The sequence below is a fragment of the Schistocerca cancellata genome, chromosome 8 (genome assembly GCF_023864275.1).
Source record: "Schistocerca cancellata isolate TAMUIC-IGC-003103 chromosome 8, iqSchCanc2.1, whole genome shotgun sequence".
NCBI lineage: Eukaryota > Metazoa > Arthropoda > Insecta > Orthoptera > Acrididae > Schistocerca > Schistocerca cancellata.
This window is the reverse complement of record NC_064633.1, coordinates 539,639,714-539,655,581: the sequence shown is the minus strand read 5'-3', so window position 1 is coordinate 539,655,581 and position 15,868 is coordinate 539,639,714. Positions and strand designations below refer to the sequence as shown.

The 15,868-nt window shown below is 41.9% G+C and overlaps 1 protein-coding gene across 1 annotated transcript in view; it reads left to right on the top strand.

The window, feature by feature from the left end:
- Positions 1 to 1,044: 1,044 nt before the first annotated feature.
- LOC126095144 (putative oxidoreductase GLYR1 homolog) overlaps positions 1,045 to 15,868 on the top strand; it is a 259,436-nt gene continuing 244,612 nt past the window's right edge. The window contains exons 1-2 of the mRNA XM_049909863.1: positions 1,045 to 1,357; positions 1,454 to 1,490. Of these exons, the coding sequence (XP_049765820.1) occupies positions 1,323 to 1,357; positions 1,454 to 1,490 (72 nt within the window). The 5' untranslated portion in view covers positions 1,045 to 1,322. The remainder of the gene's footprint in view (positions 1,358 to 1,453; positions 1,491 to 15,868) is intronic.

Genomic DNA, 15,868 nt, shown 5'->3' with positions numbered 1-15,868 from the left:
GGCCCTCTTGATTTGCCTCTATTTTGTATTTAATTTCATTAATTGATCTGTTTTCTAATACATTCCGAAGGTACCAGGAGGTCTTAGTTATTTTTACTTACTGAATTCCTTCACAAAAGATCTTTCGCTGTGAATTGTGCTTTGACGGTTAATAAAGTCTACCAGTATTCTTGGTTACTTTATTAATAAACGTTATCTCAAAATTCTAATGTTTTGCATGGTAGATGGCATATTCTATTCTGTTCCGGTTCATGATGCTTTGTTATGTCCAGTATCTCTCGATCTTTCGATTAGAAACGATATGGGGGGATGGACATGGGAAATCCTAAGCAGTCATGAAAATAACTTGTGAACAGGGAAAAAGCTAAAGGTCTGTTCACATTGGATGTTATTTCACAGCAGTATGGAAAATTAATAGAAAATGCATTTTGAATTTTACTTTGGCCATTGATAGACTTTACTATCATTGCTAAATCTTTATTTCGGTTACTCTGTTCCGGCATTTTGTATCCCAGATGGTATACTGGCAGTGTTCTCATATAGAGATCACTGTATACTGGTCTAAGTGAAGTGACGTTGTGTGGATGTTCGTCTACCGCTATGGTGAATGTCGCGTTCCCTTTTGTTCCTTTTTACGTTAAGTGTGAATCGACGTTTAAAAGCCTAATTCCTAAAACGAAAAAGAAGATTGTTTCTGTCCAGTGTACCACACTACACAAATCAACATAACAGAAGTTGTCGATAACATCCTGCTATCTGATCAATAATATTTTACTGGACTCGGTGATAGAAGGAATTTTATACATACACAGATCAGGATAATTCTCAGCGTGAAATAATGTCTAACTCTTCACTTTTTTGTAACACTTCTCTCAAAATACACAATACCCGTAACTCTTTCAGCACCAATAAATAAAGAAATAAATAATTTTATTGATGTCACATTCTGAGATACAAAAGGTCGACCGTTCAGAATCGATCAATTGATCGACCTTGTGTCGTGTCAAAGCAGTTCAGAAGGAAGAGCAAACTATACTTACGCGATACATGACCTCAGTTTCTCGTAGAATCGTTTCCGCGCTGTGTTTGGATTTGAGCGCTAGCTGTATTAACCTGCAGTATTTCAACATAGAAGAACAAACGCTTCTTGAAAAATAATTTGTAACTGTTTTTCATCCCTTACTTCGTATCTTTAAGATTTTTCGCTACTAAGTACGCGAAGCGCCAAAACTTCAAATCTCTCGGCGGTGTTGCACTACAAGTAAAGAAAAGGACGCTGCTCCCAGAATTCCTATCAGTCGCAGTCGAGATCGTGTAGGAATATGGCGGAGGAGTTCAAACTGGGAGACTTAGTGTGGTGAGCGAAAATTGTTCGAACATAGTGATATTAGGAATGATTTAGTGTTTAAAATTGAAATATGTGCTGTGTTTATAACGTGGAATCTTATTCCAGGGCAAAAATGAAGGGGTTTTCTCCATGGCCTGGACGGGTGAGTGTTTTTGTTTACGCTTGCGCTAATGGGAAACCGTTAGGGCGTAAGCCTTCGGCTGATGTGCCCTGCGAACTTTTTAGGCATTTTGCAGTTAGCGAAAACCGGTGGAAAATCATTTGTTGCTGCGCCGCAAGATAACTCAGCCTGTTAATCAGAGAGCACCCTCTTGCAAGTTACTGGATGCCACATTCGCTGCTGATCAAGCTTTATGTGTTGTTGCTTGTTTACATTTTTAACCGAGGAATTGTGCTGCTATCAGAAGAATGTGCCAGATACTTTAAACTGCAAGCTGTAAAGTGATTTTAAACTGGGTACAAAGTATTGGCGAGACGCATAATGACTGTGTTTTTGTTATGTTTACATTCACGTCCAATGTCAAATTATTTGTTTCCATACAACCGATTGACCCTCACCTCTCGGAGTATAACTGGTAGTTTTTTCCTAGGTGTAGACTAGAATGGCAAGTTTATACATTGTTTCTCCTGGGGAAAAGTCAACTCATTGGTTGTCTTCTTGTGTGCAGAAAGAAGTATGCGCCGATTTTTACAGTAAATGTAAGCTGTGATGTGAATTGAAATATGCTTGATCAGTCAGGAGTGTCTTTGCTGTTTGGTGATAGTTCCTGCTTCAAATACATAAAATATATTCCATTTTTGGCCTTTATATAAAATGAGAGTGTGTGCAGTAAACAATTTAAATTTAAAGATCGGTGGGATGATTTCATTTTTATGCAATTCTACTTTGAATTATGCGTGGCAGAGATGATCAATCTCTATAACAGGCTAATTGCATTTTCTAATGGCAGGTGCTAGTTGCACTTAACGTAAACTGCTTTGTCGTAGAAATGGAATTCCCTAGGTTTTGAATTACCAACATGCAGTTGCATAGGTGCTGACCTTTCTTTTGTGTCCTCTTAGTAACTGGTATTATTTCTTCATGGCAGTAATGTGTACTACAATTTACTGTCTCACATTACCATCATCAATTGTGAATAATTATAATCATAGTGTGAATTATGTGGTGTGCTGCTGTTCAGTAGTCACTGAGTTGATTTCATAACTGTACATGAGCACTTGCACACCATTGTTTACAAATAAATAAATATTTGAAGGTAACACCAGATATTGATGCAAACACAAATCTAGCTTGCTTGGTAATTCTGATGGCAGGCTACTTATTGTCATGCTACTCTTTTAAGTTCTGACCATTCACACTGCAAAGAACTGTGGATTTTCTATTTATTGAGTGGTTATGGTGTAGTAGAGAAACTTGTGTGCAAGATGAAGGGTACCCCATTGATTATTTGGTTTCGGTAGAGCTTTGTATTGCTCCCTACACACACACACACACACACACACACACACACACACACACACACACACACACACACACTCGGGGGGGGGGGGGGCAAAATGATTCAGTTGTGTATGTGTGTGTGTTATTATTGGAACATTGTCTTTAAATGTTTTTTTAGTCCTCGTTTTTGTCTACAATATACCCCAGTTTTTTTTAATGGGAAGAACATGTAAGCAGGTTTTGGGGTAACAAGTGTAAGAGAATTCCTCTGAATCCCAAACTGAAGCAGCACTGAAAGACAAAATATATAACATTCATTAAGGAAATTGTCTCTGAAGCACGCTGTAGCTTATGGCACATCATACAACAAATTGCATGGACTGAGAGTGAAGAAGACAGGTTGTCAAACTATTTACCAACTCTGAACAAAGGACTATTTTTAAATTGTGTTATCAAGTGTCTCATGAAGTTCAGATACAATATTTTGATGATATGGAAGGTATGCTTTCTGGAATCCCTTTGAGTATTGTCGATCTATGATGAGATTGACATCATCAATGAGAGTGGAAAATCACATGATTTACTGATGTGGTACAAAGTGCCAAGAAAAGATACATAGTGTGCAATGTTTGTAATGACCTGTGGACCAGTTATTGGTAACTTGCTGCCTCCCTTTCATACAGCGATAAGCCATATTTAGTAGTTTTGGGTAGGAAATATCACAAAAGATCTCTGGTGTGCAGTAAATTGAGGAAACAGATATAGACAAGGTAAAGAAAATGTTGTTTATACTTGATAATTTTTGGGATGTTCGGGAAGGAGAAAGGGGGACTGAACCACAGTTGTGTAGTACATGATGCCCTGGATGAAAAGAAAATGAAGGTAGTGAAAATGAGATGGAATTAAGGAGTCCACGAAAGAGTTTAGAATGAAAAGAAAGAAAGAGATAAAATACTGATATCTTAGCAGTAGTTACGAAGGAGATTTTATTTCCGTTATCAGTACCATGTATTGTTGTTTTTGGTTAAAGTATACATTCTGAAAGACTACTGGTGTACAGCAACATGGAACACTTAAGTTTTTCTCATTTTTTTATCATGTTTCTTCAGCGTAATAGAAATAAAAAGTCTAGAGTGAGTTGTTCAAATTAATCTTGCCTCACATAATGTTTTGTCCATTGTCTCAGAATTTCCTAAGATATGGAGGAGTTATTTCTAGTTTGCTAGCTCTTTGCACATATTACATAAAATATACTTGATTAATCTCATCTTAAAACAAGTGTTGTGCACAATTGTGTAGAAAGGTGAAGTTGATCAATCTCACTCCAATGATACTGCATCAGATAGTGGTCATTTTGGTTTAACTGAAATGTTCTGTACCCAGTAACAACCAAACTGTCACGTTCCAACTTACATTCCATAGGCACCGCTACAGATCAGTCAGTTGCCTCATCCTACATTGTGAAAGATGAAATAGATACAAAAGAAGTGTCAGTTTTCTCTTTTTTTGTTTGCACACACGCACACGATAATTGTGTTACAGAACGAAGCTGACATCTGGTATCGATAGGTTCATGTGTCCTGTTGTGTATTTTTGACTGCATGTACTTAGATGTAATAGCGTGTATATTCTAAGGCTAGCTGGGTCGACAGAAGCGTCCAACCCCACATGTCGGCTTTGACCCGTGACATAAGGGTGTTGTCGTGTGTGATGTCATGACGGCGCGGAGTTTGGTTTGTGAGTGTGGCGTGTTTTTAGATGTCGTCGTGTTGTGGTTTGTTGTGCTCTGTGGTGGTATGCTCAGGGTTTTAGTTTGTGTGGTGTAATGGGCTCAGTTTGCTTTTGCTCATTATCCAGAATTGTTTGAGTGTCGGCTGTGTTTGTAGTGGAATTCGTTTCAGTGAATTAGCGATTTTGTGTGAAGGTTAATTTAGTGTTGTTTGCTGTACATTGTGTGGTAATTTTAGTAAAATTAATTGGTTGTTGTTTTTGTTCAGGAATGGATATGATGGATAAAATTAACAGTGCGCCGGTCAAGGGAAGTGTTAGATCCCAGTGTGTGGCTGTGTATGTTGATATTGGTATCGGGAGATGTTTTTGAGCTATATAGGCCAAGGGAAGTGTTTGATCCTAATTTATGGGATCGGGAGCTGCTGTTGAGCTATATGGGTCAAGGGAAGTGTCCGATTCCAGATGATATTGTGTTTAGTGGTATTTGGGGAGTTTTGTGTGTTTTTGTATGGGGCTGGGTGTCTAAATTTGTTTATATTTAGTTTGCCCCCACGTAAAAACACCCCGTTTCCAGCACTTGTCCTGTTAGTGTCATTAGGCTTTTTGTGGAAAGTGTGTGTGTGTTTGTTTTTTGGTGTATTTTCGTCCTCATAATGTGTACGTACCGACTTATATGCGCCATATTGGAATCGTGGTTTATGGTCGTTTCCGCCATATTTGGGACGTTATGGGTCAAAGCAGACGGGCAGGATCGGACGCTTCCGTATTTCTGGCTAGCTAATACAAGTATATACCTTTCCCTGTACAGCACTGACAACATAAGATAAAATGCCAATCTCTCTTCTGTGCTGATGAATATAATGATTATACCATGCAATGTAATTTTGTCATATTTTTAGATTCTTTTCTGGAGCAGTCCATACTTTGAAAATACAAGTATTTCTGATAAATAACATTAGTGTGTATGCCGAGCAAACGTGATATTGACATTCCCCCTCCCCCTCACAGTTCCAAAATCTAAGTTGAGGTGGTATATAATTCACTTGAGAGTTTTCAAAGCCAACAAATGTGGATGTGTAATATAGGTTGTGGTATTGATTTGTAGTGTAGACTAATTTCTATATTCACTCCATACTGAATACGCTTTTTGTTGTAAAACTTAAACTATAAGGTAAATTCAGATAATCTATATTGGATAACCTAAAAGTCTCCAATGAATGATTTGATGCATATTATGTAGGGCTACATATATTGTACTTAAACTATTAAAATTAATTTATTATCCCAATTAGTGAGTAACTTTTCTGCCTACATCAGTAGGCTTGTTTTCTTATAGGGGAATAGTACATGTGCTTGTAGGTAACCAGGTGTGTGCATGCACGCACCATTTACAAAGCCAGTGAAAGTTAGTCTGCTTTAATGGTTATGTTAACAGGTATGTGTGATGTAGCTTGAGGTCTAGGTCATCATTGACAATATCCCCTCCTCATAGAAGTTTGTTGCCCTGTTTTCTAATTGGTTCAGCAATTTTTGAGTCATTTGTGGCTGGCAGTATTCGCTCCATTTTGTACACACTTTTCTTTATAAACTACTGAAATTGAGAAGTAGGCCCCCCTACATTAAAAATGTATTGCGTGATGTTGCATACTCCAGCAAATTGGGTACATATACTGTCTGTCAAACATGAAACAGATGGGGGAGGGCAGCAACTTAATAAATAGCAGTGTGTTCACAATCAGTGGATGTTGGTCTATATTGTAGTGAAGTTAAAGTTGATAGTTCTGTGAGGGAGTCAGTATGGGTAGAGGTTATTATTGGCAAGCGGAATAAAATAATAATTGGATCCATTTACTGACGACCTCTCAACTCAGATGGTTTTAAAAAAAGTCTAATTTCAAACACATATCTGACTCGTACAGTTATAGCTCGCTGCGACTTACAATTACGAACAACTTAAATTGGGAAAAACACACAAAAATGTTGTGGTGAAGGTGAACGAACGACTGTGTTTAACTGGCAGAACAGTTAGAAGATGCAACGGATGTACTAAAGAGACTCCCGACACTATAATTTTGGAGTACTGCTGTGTGGTTTGGAACACTTTCCAAATAGGATTAATGTAGTATATCGAGAAAGTACAAAGAAGAGTAGCACATTTTGTATTATCGAGAAATAGGGGAGGGTCTCACGGACATGATACCGGATTTGGGGTTGACATCACTGAAACAAAGGCAGTTCTCATTGGGGCTGAATCTAGTCATAAGATTTCGGTCACAAATTTTCTCCTTCGAATGCGAAAATATTTTGATTACTCCAACCTACACAGGGAGAAACAATCATCATAATAAAATAAGGGAGATCAGAACGCAAATGGAAAGATATGGGTGTTCATTTTTTCCACGCGCTGTTTTAGAGTGGAATAATAGAGTGGCCAGTGCGGCCAGTGACCTATGAAATGACCAGAGTTAAGTCAGGAACATACGGGCTACCCCCGCCCCGCCTACCCCAAGGATCTCGTACCCCTTTTGTGAGTATGAGCCTTGGGGCACCAAGCCATTGCCATACTTCCTTTTCTGTGCAGCACTTTTACTCGCTAATAATATCTTTTCTCAGACTTAATCTGTAGGACAGATTCCCTATTAACAACCTAGCTTGCTTGTAGGACACTGGGGCTTTTCCCACTTCATTTGTTTTACAACATTTACTGTAGTTAACTCATGTTTGGTCCCCACATCTGAGTTTTTCCCCCACTTTTTTCAAAAAGAAATTTTTACAGAATTGTGAGCCACGTGGGAAGGTTGCCCAGTACTTGGCATGATAGCCAGTCGATGTGGGGGTTGTCAGACACTGACATAATGGCAGCCCCTGACTATGCAGAGAATGCACTATTGTTGTCACATTGTTTCCTCCCTGTGCATGCTAATGAATAGGTGCCTATTCGTTTGGGGAGTGGTCAGGGGTTCTGGGACTCCATGCAGTGGCTGTCGAACCAGGTGGCCATTACTCTGGCTGAATGGCATATATGGGGAGGATGCTTGACCAGAGTAAGTGGTAGCATGGAGGCTATGTTGCACAGTCAAGAGACCTGACCCGTAGGGGGCTCACTGCTTTTTGGTGGGTTCGTGCTTGGCTACCACAGGGTTCCAGCCTTTGCAGCATTTTTTCCATTCTGTGCTGCATGTCTGTCCTCTTAATATTCTTTTTCCCCCCTCCCTCGGGGATCATGTCTGGGATGTTTTGGGAATGTGTTCTGCATTTTCAGTAGCTGGTATCAGAATACTCTCTCAACCGTCTCTTTCTCCCTGTGTCCTCCTGAAGACCAGCCCTTGCATCTGACGCTTAACAGGTGACTGGGTAACGAGTCATTAACAGCCCCGGGGTGACAGGTAGGTTCGCACGTGCCCACTGGTGCAGGCCAAGCCCAGGTAGGGGCAATTGCCTGAGCAGTCCCTCTGTCGGGTGTTCGGGAGGTGCATACAATCACGTAAGACGGGTGTGGCCCCCTCTGAAGGGGGACCCCTAATTGGAAGGAGCACGCCAGAGGAGACGCTGACAATGATGGGGGATTATCTCGCAATGAGCCAGTCATCTTCTTCACAGTCAATGTCTACCAAACATAAGTGGAATGAAGCTCAGGATTCAAATACCCTCCTAGCTGCACCATGGTTCCTTGTGGTTTCACGTACCAAAGATGGTCAATGCTTTGCAACTGTAAATCTGTTTATTATTCAGAAAGGTGTCGATGCAGTTGCCAGACCTGTGAAATCCTGCTCTTGTTTACGCATTGGCTGAAGGTTGAAGGAAAAGTGCCTCACCCAGTCCCTTGCAAGTTGTTGGTTAGTTGCAAACCCTGCATTCTACCATCTGGCCTTTACAGTACTGTTCTTGCTTACATCTCGTTCCACAAAGGACATGGCCACACAGACATGCGATCTCAGATTCAGCACTGTGGTTGTAAAATCTTTAGCCTCACAGGGCAAAGTTACCTGCTACACAACTGGCAGGGTGGACAGGACAGAGGGAATATTCCTGCAACAACTTCCTATTTCCTTCCAGCCAACAAACATCTGAGTCTTCCTTCTCCAGTCGGGAGAAGTCAAATAAAGGCAAACTGTCTATTCCTTGGCTCACTTGGAGATCCTCTTCGACGTGGCGTCACGTGGTATCCTCGTCCATGTCGCCGGTGCACACCACCAATTGTTTTTCTGCCCTGGACGCTGCACTCCGACAAAACGAGAATGCCAACGTCTCTGTAGATCTCGTGGAGTAGGATCCTCCAGCCTTCATAGGATGGCACTCCGCAGCTGTCGAGGCAACACCCCTTCATTTTTCTCTCCTTCCCATTCCCTCCTCTCTCCTCCAATGGAAAGTTCGAAGCCTTCGATCCAACAAAGAGGACTTATGGCTGCTTTTGGAATCACTGTGTCCCTTGTTCTCCACCTCCAGGAGAAAAAATTGTGTCCTCACGACCACTTTTGAGCTCTCACATTTCTTCCTGGTCCGTTTTGACACCCTCCCACCCCACCCCTCGAGGATGGCATTCCATCTTGTGGGGAGTCATGCTGCTCATGTTGTTGTTGTCGTCGTCTTCAGTCCTGAGACTGGTTTGATGCAGCTCTCCATGCTACTCTATCCTGTGCAAGCTCCTTCATCTCCCAGTACCTACTGCAACCTACATCCCTCTGAATCTGCTTAGTGTATTCATCTCTTGGTCTCCCCTTACGATTTTTACCCTCCACACTGCCCTCCAATACTAAATTGGTGATCCCTTGATGCCTCAGAACATGTCCTACCAACCGATCCCTTCTTCTGGTCAAGTTGTGCCACAAACTTCTCTTCTCCCCAATCCTATTCAATACTTCCTCATTAGTTATGTGATCTACCCATCTAATCTTCAGCATTCTTCTGTAGCACCACATTTCGAAAGCTTCTATTCTCTTCTTGTCCAAACTATTTACCGTCCATGTTTCACTTCCATACAAGGCTACACTCCATACAAATACTTTCAGAAATGACTTCCTGACACTTAAATCTATACTCGATGTTAACAAATTTCTCTTCTTCAGAAACGCTTTCCTTGCCATTCCCAGTCTACATTTTATATCCTCTCTACTTTGACCATCATCAGTTATTTTGCTCCCCAAATAGCAAAACTCCTTTACTACTTTAAGTGTCTCATTTCCTAATCTAATTCCCTCAGCATCACCCGACTTAATTCGACTACATTCCATTATCCTCTTTTTGCTTTTGTTGATGTTCATCTTATATCCTCCCTTCAAGGCACCATCCATTCCATTCAACTGCTCTTCCAAGTCCTTTGCTGTCTCTGACAGAATTACAATGTCATCGGCGAACCTCAAAGTTTTTATTTCTTCTCCATGGATTTTAATACCTACTCCGAATTTTTCTTTTGTTTCCTTTACTGCTTGCTCAATATACAGATTGAATAACATCGGGGATAGGCTACAATTCTGTCTTACTCCCTTCCCAACCACTGCTTCCCTTTCATGTCCCTCGACTCTTATAACTGCCATCTGGTTTCTGTACAAATTGTAAATAGCCTTTCGCTCCCTATATTTTACCCCTGCCACCTTTAGAATTTGAAAGAGAGTATTCCAGTCAACATTGTCAAAAGCTTTCTCTAAGTCTACAAATGCTAGAAATGTAGGTTTGCCTTTCCTTAATCTTTCTTCTAAGATAAGTCGTAAGGTAAGTATTGCTGACGGGATGACATTCATAGTCAACCCATCTCCCTGACTACCTGCCTTCAAGCTGTTGCACTCCGCATTTTCCTTCCTCACTTGACCTCCTCTCTGCACTGTTTACATCACTCCGTCATTCTATGCCACAAGGGCAGAATTTCCTGCAGTTTATTGGGCAGCTTTATCCCCCTTATCAGCTGCTTGGTGACATTAATGTGCACCATCTCCCAGAACCTGCCCGCAAGGTGCACTCTTGTCTTACCTTCACAATCAACTTAACCTCATCTGCCTTAATACGGGAGCACCCACTTTCCTTTCAGGCTCCACGCACACTTATTCCCAGTTGGACCTCTCCTCCTGCACTGCTCAGTTTGCCCATCGCCTCTAGTGATCTGTTCTCTCTAACACGTTCTCCAGCGACCATTTCCCGCGTGCTATCCATATGCTGACTCCTAAGCCATCTACATGCACACCGAAGCGGCAGCTTTCTCAGGCCGAATGGAGGCTTTACTCATCCCTGGCGACCTTCGCTGAACAACATTTCCCCAGTTACAATGACCAGGTGGAGTATCTTACAAACATTATCCTTTCCACCACAGAAAAAAGGTAGCTGGATTTCATATACTAGTTCTTCTAACAGTTCCACTCCCTTTTCTGTCATGTGGGTGCCAACCTCTGATGGCTCTCTGAGACCAAGGTCCATTCCCCAATTTCCAGCCTGGCAGTAGCAAACAATGTCACAATGCACCCTATTGCTGTCCCCAACATCTTGGGCCACTATTTTGTGGAGATTTTGAGCTCCATCCACTATTGTCCTGCCTTCCTTCATCAGGAAAAAGTGCAGAAAGCTTGGGCGATACTGTTCTCTTCTCAGAATCATCAGTCCTACAATGCCACCTTTACTATGAGGGAGCTAGATCATGGCCTCAATTCATACCAATCCTCTGCTCCAGGGCCAGATGATGTTCACATCCAGATGTTGCAGAACGTTTCTCATGCGAGCAAGCACTTTCTCCTTCATACGTGCAATCGCATCTGGGCAGCGGGCATGTTTCCCAGATGCTGGCATGAAGCCACTGTCATACCCATACCTAATCCCGGTAAGGAGAAACACGTTCCTTCTAGCTACCACTCCATTTTTCTCACCAGCTGTGTTTGCAAGGTTATGGAACGTATGATTCAGGCCCAGCTGGTGTGGTGGCTCGAGTCTCGCAATTTAATAACCACTGCATAATGTGGATTCTAAGCGCGCCTTTCTGCATTTGACTATCACATCACTTTGTTTACCTATGTTATTAATAATTTTCTGTGAAACTATCTCACTCTGGCCGTCTTTTTCGATTTGGAGAAAGCCTGTGACACAGGCTGGAGGACTGGTATTTTCCATACTCTCTACACGTGGGGCTTCCGTGACTGCATGCCCTGTTGCCTTCAGGCGTTTTAAAAAGACCCAGTTTTCAAGGTAAGTGTGTGTGCCGCTTTGTCAGACACCTTTATCCAGGAAAACAGTGTGCCTCAGGGTTCCATCCTGAGCGTCGACCTCTTTGCTATCGCCATTAATCCTATAATTGCCTGTACTGCACCGGGCATCTCCAGCTTCCTTTTTCAATTACGATTTTGCGATCTGTTGGAGTTCTGCTTGGACTTGTCTTCTTGAGTGGCGTCTTCAGTGTAGTCTTGATCGTCTTTACTCATGGAGCATTGACAATGACTTCCGTTTTTCAACTTATTAAACCGTTTGTGTGAATTTCTGGTAGAGCAGTGGTTTCTTCCACCGACATTACATCTTGGGCCTGTTGTATTAAATTAGTTGAAACTACGAAAATCCTGGAGCTCATGCTTGACAGGAAACTTTCTTAGTCCTCCCATGTGTGTTACCTGGCAGCCCGCTGCATGTGGTCCCTCATTGTCTTACATATCCTCATTGGTTGTAGCGGTTCCTCCTACTTTTATTTTTGTTTGTTTGTTGTCCTCGGTGTCAACGTATGCATTGCTGAACTGGGTGGAAAATGGGGTTTGTAATTGGACAATGACTACTGTAAATAATGTAGCTGACAAACGCACAGTTGCGTTTCAGTGTCTTTTACTTTATGTTCACAATCCTCCAATAATACACAGTTATATATGGCCAGTGCACTATTGTTCTAACTTCCAATAAGCCTCATTGATAGTTAGCAGGCGAACCATCCACATACTGCACTGCTACAATAGATTTCTTGTTGAGCATCTAAGAGCAGTAAAAAACCTAACCACAAAGTTCACGGTTCTTGCAGAATAATCAAGTACATATGGAGCAGGCGCTGTCCTTGTTTTTACACATGGCCGAATTGTTTAACACTTATTACACTGTTAAGTTGAAGCATTGTTGTTGTTCTAACTAGCGCAAGTTACGCGTCAGAAACTCGGCTGTGGACTGGCTGTCTTTTGACCAAAATTGGACCCTTATATATCATCACAATAAGAGGTACTGAAACTACATATTGTTTGAAGTTAACATTTACAGAAATTACAATTAAAACTTAACTCATTAAGTTAACTGGATACATCGAAAAACTCGTTCTTTTTGACAGTTTCTCTTACTATGAGGGTTAAACCGAATTATTAACATGTATAGTTATGTAAACAATACTTTGACAAAATTGTTAATTACATTGGAATTAATGAAGGGCTGGCTTTGCAAACATGTTTTCGAATAGAGCTAAATAGATTCTTTAAGATTACTAGTATTTCATCTTCCAAGTGTTTATAATTAGTACAGGATTTATATTTGTTTATACATCAACAATAGAATTTAAGTTATGAAACAGTTACTGATTTCACTCTATACTGAAAGGTACTAACTACGAATAGTCAAAATAAATTAGAAAATCAATTACCTACCTAAATCAAGCTCAAAATCATATCTGGTGTTATGTACTTTAAAACTGAGGTCCAACCTTTCTCGTTTTTTGAAAATGCCGATTATGGTCACGTATGTTAATAGTAATTAGTCAAAAATGAAATAAACGAATTTAAAGACGCAGATGGCAAAACAAGAGGCAATTTAAATTATCCCTGCTCTAGCTTTGTCACATGATATTTCCTGGGGAGCAGATTGAACCTGCCTCCTCTGTTTGTACCAGTCCCTTGCCTGTTTCACTTGTGCACCTGCACGTCCGTCCCTCTTATGCCACCTTCATACTATCCACAATTGTGGCATCTGTTTGGCCACTGGCACCTTTTACACGAGCCTGGTTAAAAGTCTGTGTGCAAAAAGCTGCCGAACTACCGCTGTCCTACTGCCGTGACTTTCTGCTCAGCAGATAGGCATGCAGTTTGTCTGCCATGCGTTGGCACCCATCATATGACTCCTTTGATCGCCAGTATTGGATTGTGTTCATCTTCTCTGTTTGTGTCCATCTTCTCTGTTACCTCCTGGAATTCGCTTTCAGCTCGTGCTCCAGCAGCTTAACTTCACACTCCTTGCCACTTTCCCGATGGGTGTGAACCCTTCACCACCTTGGCTTCATATGCCGACCCGTGTTCCCCTTGACCTTCATTCGTTTCCTAAGGATAGTACTCCACCCTCACTCTATCACCGTAAGTTTCACAACCCTCGCACTGAACTTTGTGATAGTGCCTTTGCGTTCGCTGATGGCTCTCGGACTGACTGTGGCGCCGGGTGTGCCTTCATCAGTCACCGAAGTTTTTCAGTATCTGCTTCCAGAACACTGCTTATTATGTATAGCAGAGCTCTCCACCCTGTATCGGGCCACGGAGTACACCTGGCGACATAGGCTTTTCAGTTGCGTCTTCTGTTTCAACTCTCTCAGTGCACCTCAAAGCCTCTGGCGATGCACACCATCATCCCTTAGCACAACGGGTGCATGAAAGCTGTCACTTGCTCCCTCTTGATGGAGCCACTGTGATGTTTGTGTGTGTTGTTGGTCACGTCAGTCTGACACGAAATGAAGCTCCTAATGCTGCTGCCAAGGCTGCAGGCCTCGTACCTCGGCCCACCATTCCTTCCGATGTCTCTGCGTTGCCGTCTGTCAGCAGGAGGTGTCACTTCGGCATCACCACTGGTCCTCCCTTCATGGCAACAAGCTCCGGGGTATTAACTCTCCCAGCGGCTTGAACGACCTCCTCTTGGCCCTCTTGCTGTGAGGAGATCGTTTTAGCTGTGTTGCATATTGGGCTCAGTCTTTTTAGCCATCGTCATTTGTTGAGTTGTGCTCCCCCATCACCGTGTACTCATTGCCCTCAACCTTTGACGGTCTGCCATTTCCTGATGGAATGCCCTTTTTTTTAACCACTTAAGTTCTCATTTGTGTTTGCCATTTGAGTTGCCGACCGATTTAGCAAATGACGTGTTGGCTGTTGACTGCATTGTACTTTTTATCCATCGCAGCAGTATGGCGAAGGACATTAATCTATTAATCTTTAGTTCAGGACCTCTGTTTTTCAAGGGTTTAATTTATAGACCATTCTTCTCATCCCTATATTAACTGTCTTTCCTTCTGTCAATTGAGCCTATATTAACGTGCCTTTGTGTTCTACAGTTCTGACACGGGCGTGTGTGACCCTAGTTGTTTTACGACCTGAGTCATCAGCTTGTGACCATTACCAAACTCTGGCAGTCTCTTCAGACAACCCTGAATGCTTCAGTGTAGATCATTATGACTCCAAGAAGTTTTCTTCCTTCACCACACCGTGGGAGGAAAGCAAAAACAAGTAAACCACAAAAACCTACTCCCCTCTGTTCCTGGTTTGTGACTTGACTATGAAGGATCCTGTCTGTCTATTGTAAGCAATATCAAAAATGTTTCTGGTGAAATCTGTTAATCTGAACTGAACATTGTACCCAATCCTCTTGCAAGAAACTTGATTACATAACTGTTAACTGAGCTATAAGAGCCCATACATGGTATGGGGTTAAATTTTCACCACAACTTAATGCTGCATGCACATGAGGAATATCATCAAAATTTGGAGAAGCAAGTGACCCACTTCATATATCAAGCCCCACTAGACAGTAAGGTTGACACTGAAGCATCTGTCCTCACTTCTGAGAGGGATTTGCTTCCTGAGCAATTTAAAAACATGGTCTACAGCTGTGATGCGAAGCCATATTTCCCTCGCCCATAAAGCGATGCTGTATACATCAATGCTTTGGGCATGTGTCTTCTGTTTTACGAAAAGCCCAATTTGTGGAGACTGTGGTCAGCCACTTCATGAGAACTTACGATATGAGCAGTCACTTCTGTGTCGTATCAACTGCAGAGACCACTATCCTTGCCAATACCCGAAAAGTCTGTTACCTTAGTTAAGGAATGTAACTGGTCGCCCCTCATGTTTTGAAGCCCAGAAAAGAACTTATGTGCTTATAGACCATCCCAGTGATATCTAATTTTGCTGCTATATCAAAAAATTATTCTCTTCATTCCTGTGACATTTCTGTCTGGTAGTCGTGCAAGTAAATTAGCCCAAAGGGGAGAAAGGCCTCTTTCTTGCTGTTTCTACAGCACCATCTTCTGGGATCTCAGTTCCCTGCATCAGGCCAGAAGTAGTACTGTCCTCCTGCAATGTTTAGCAGTGATAGGTCTCCCTTCATGGAATCGTATCCCCAGGAATATACATACCATCGACCTAGTCAGTGCTTGAAGG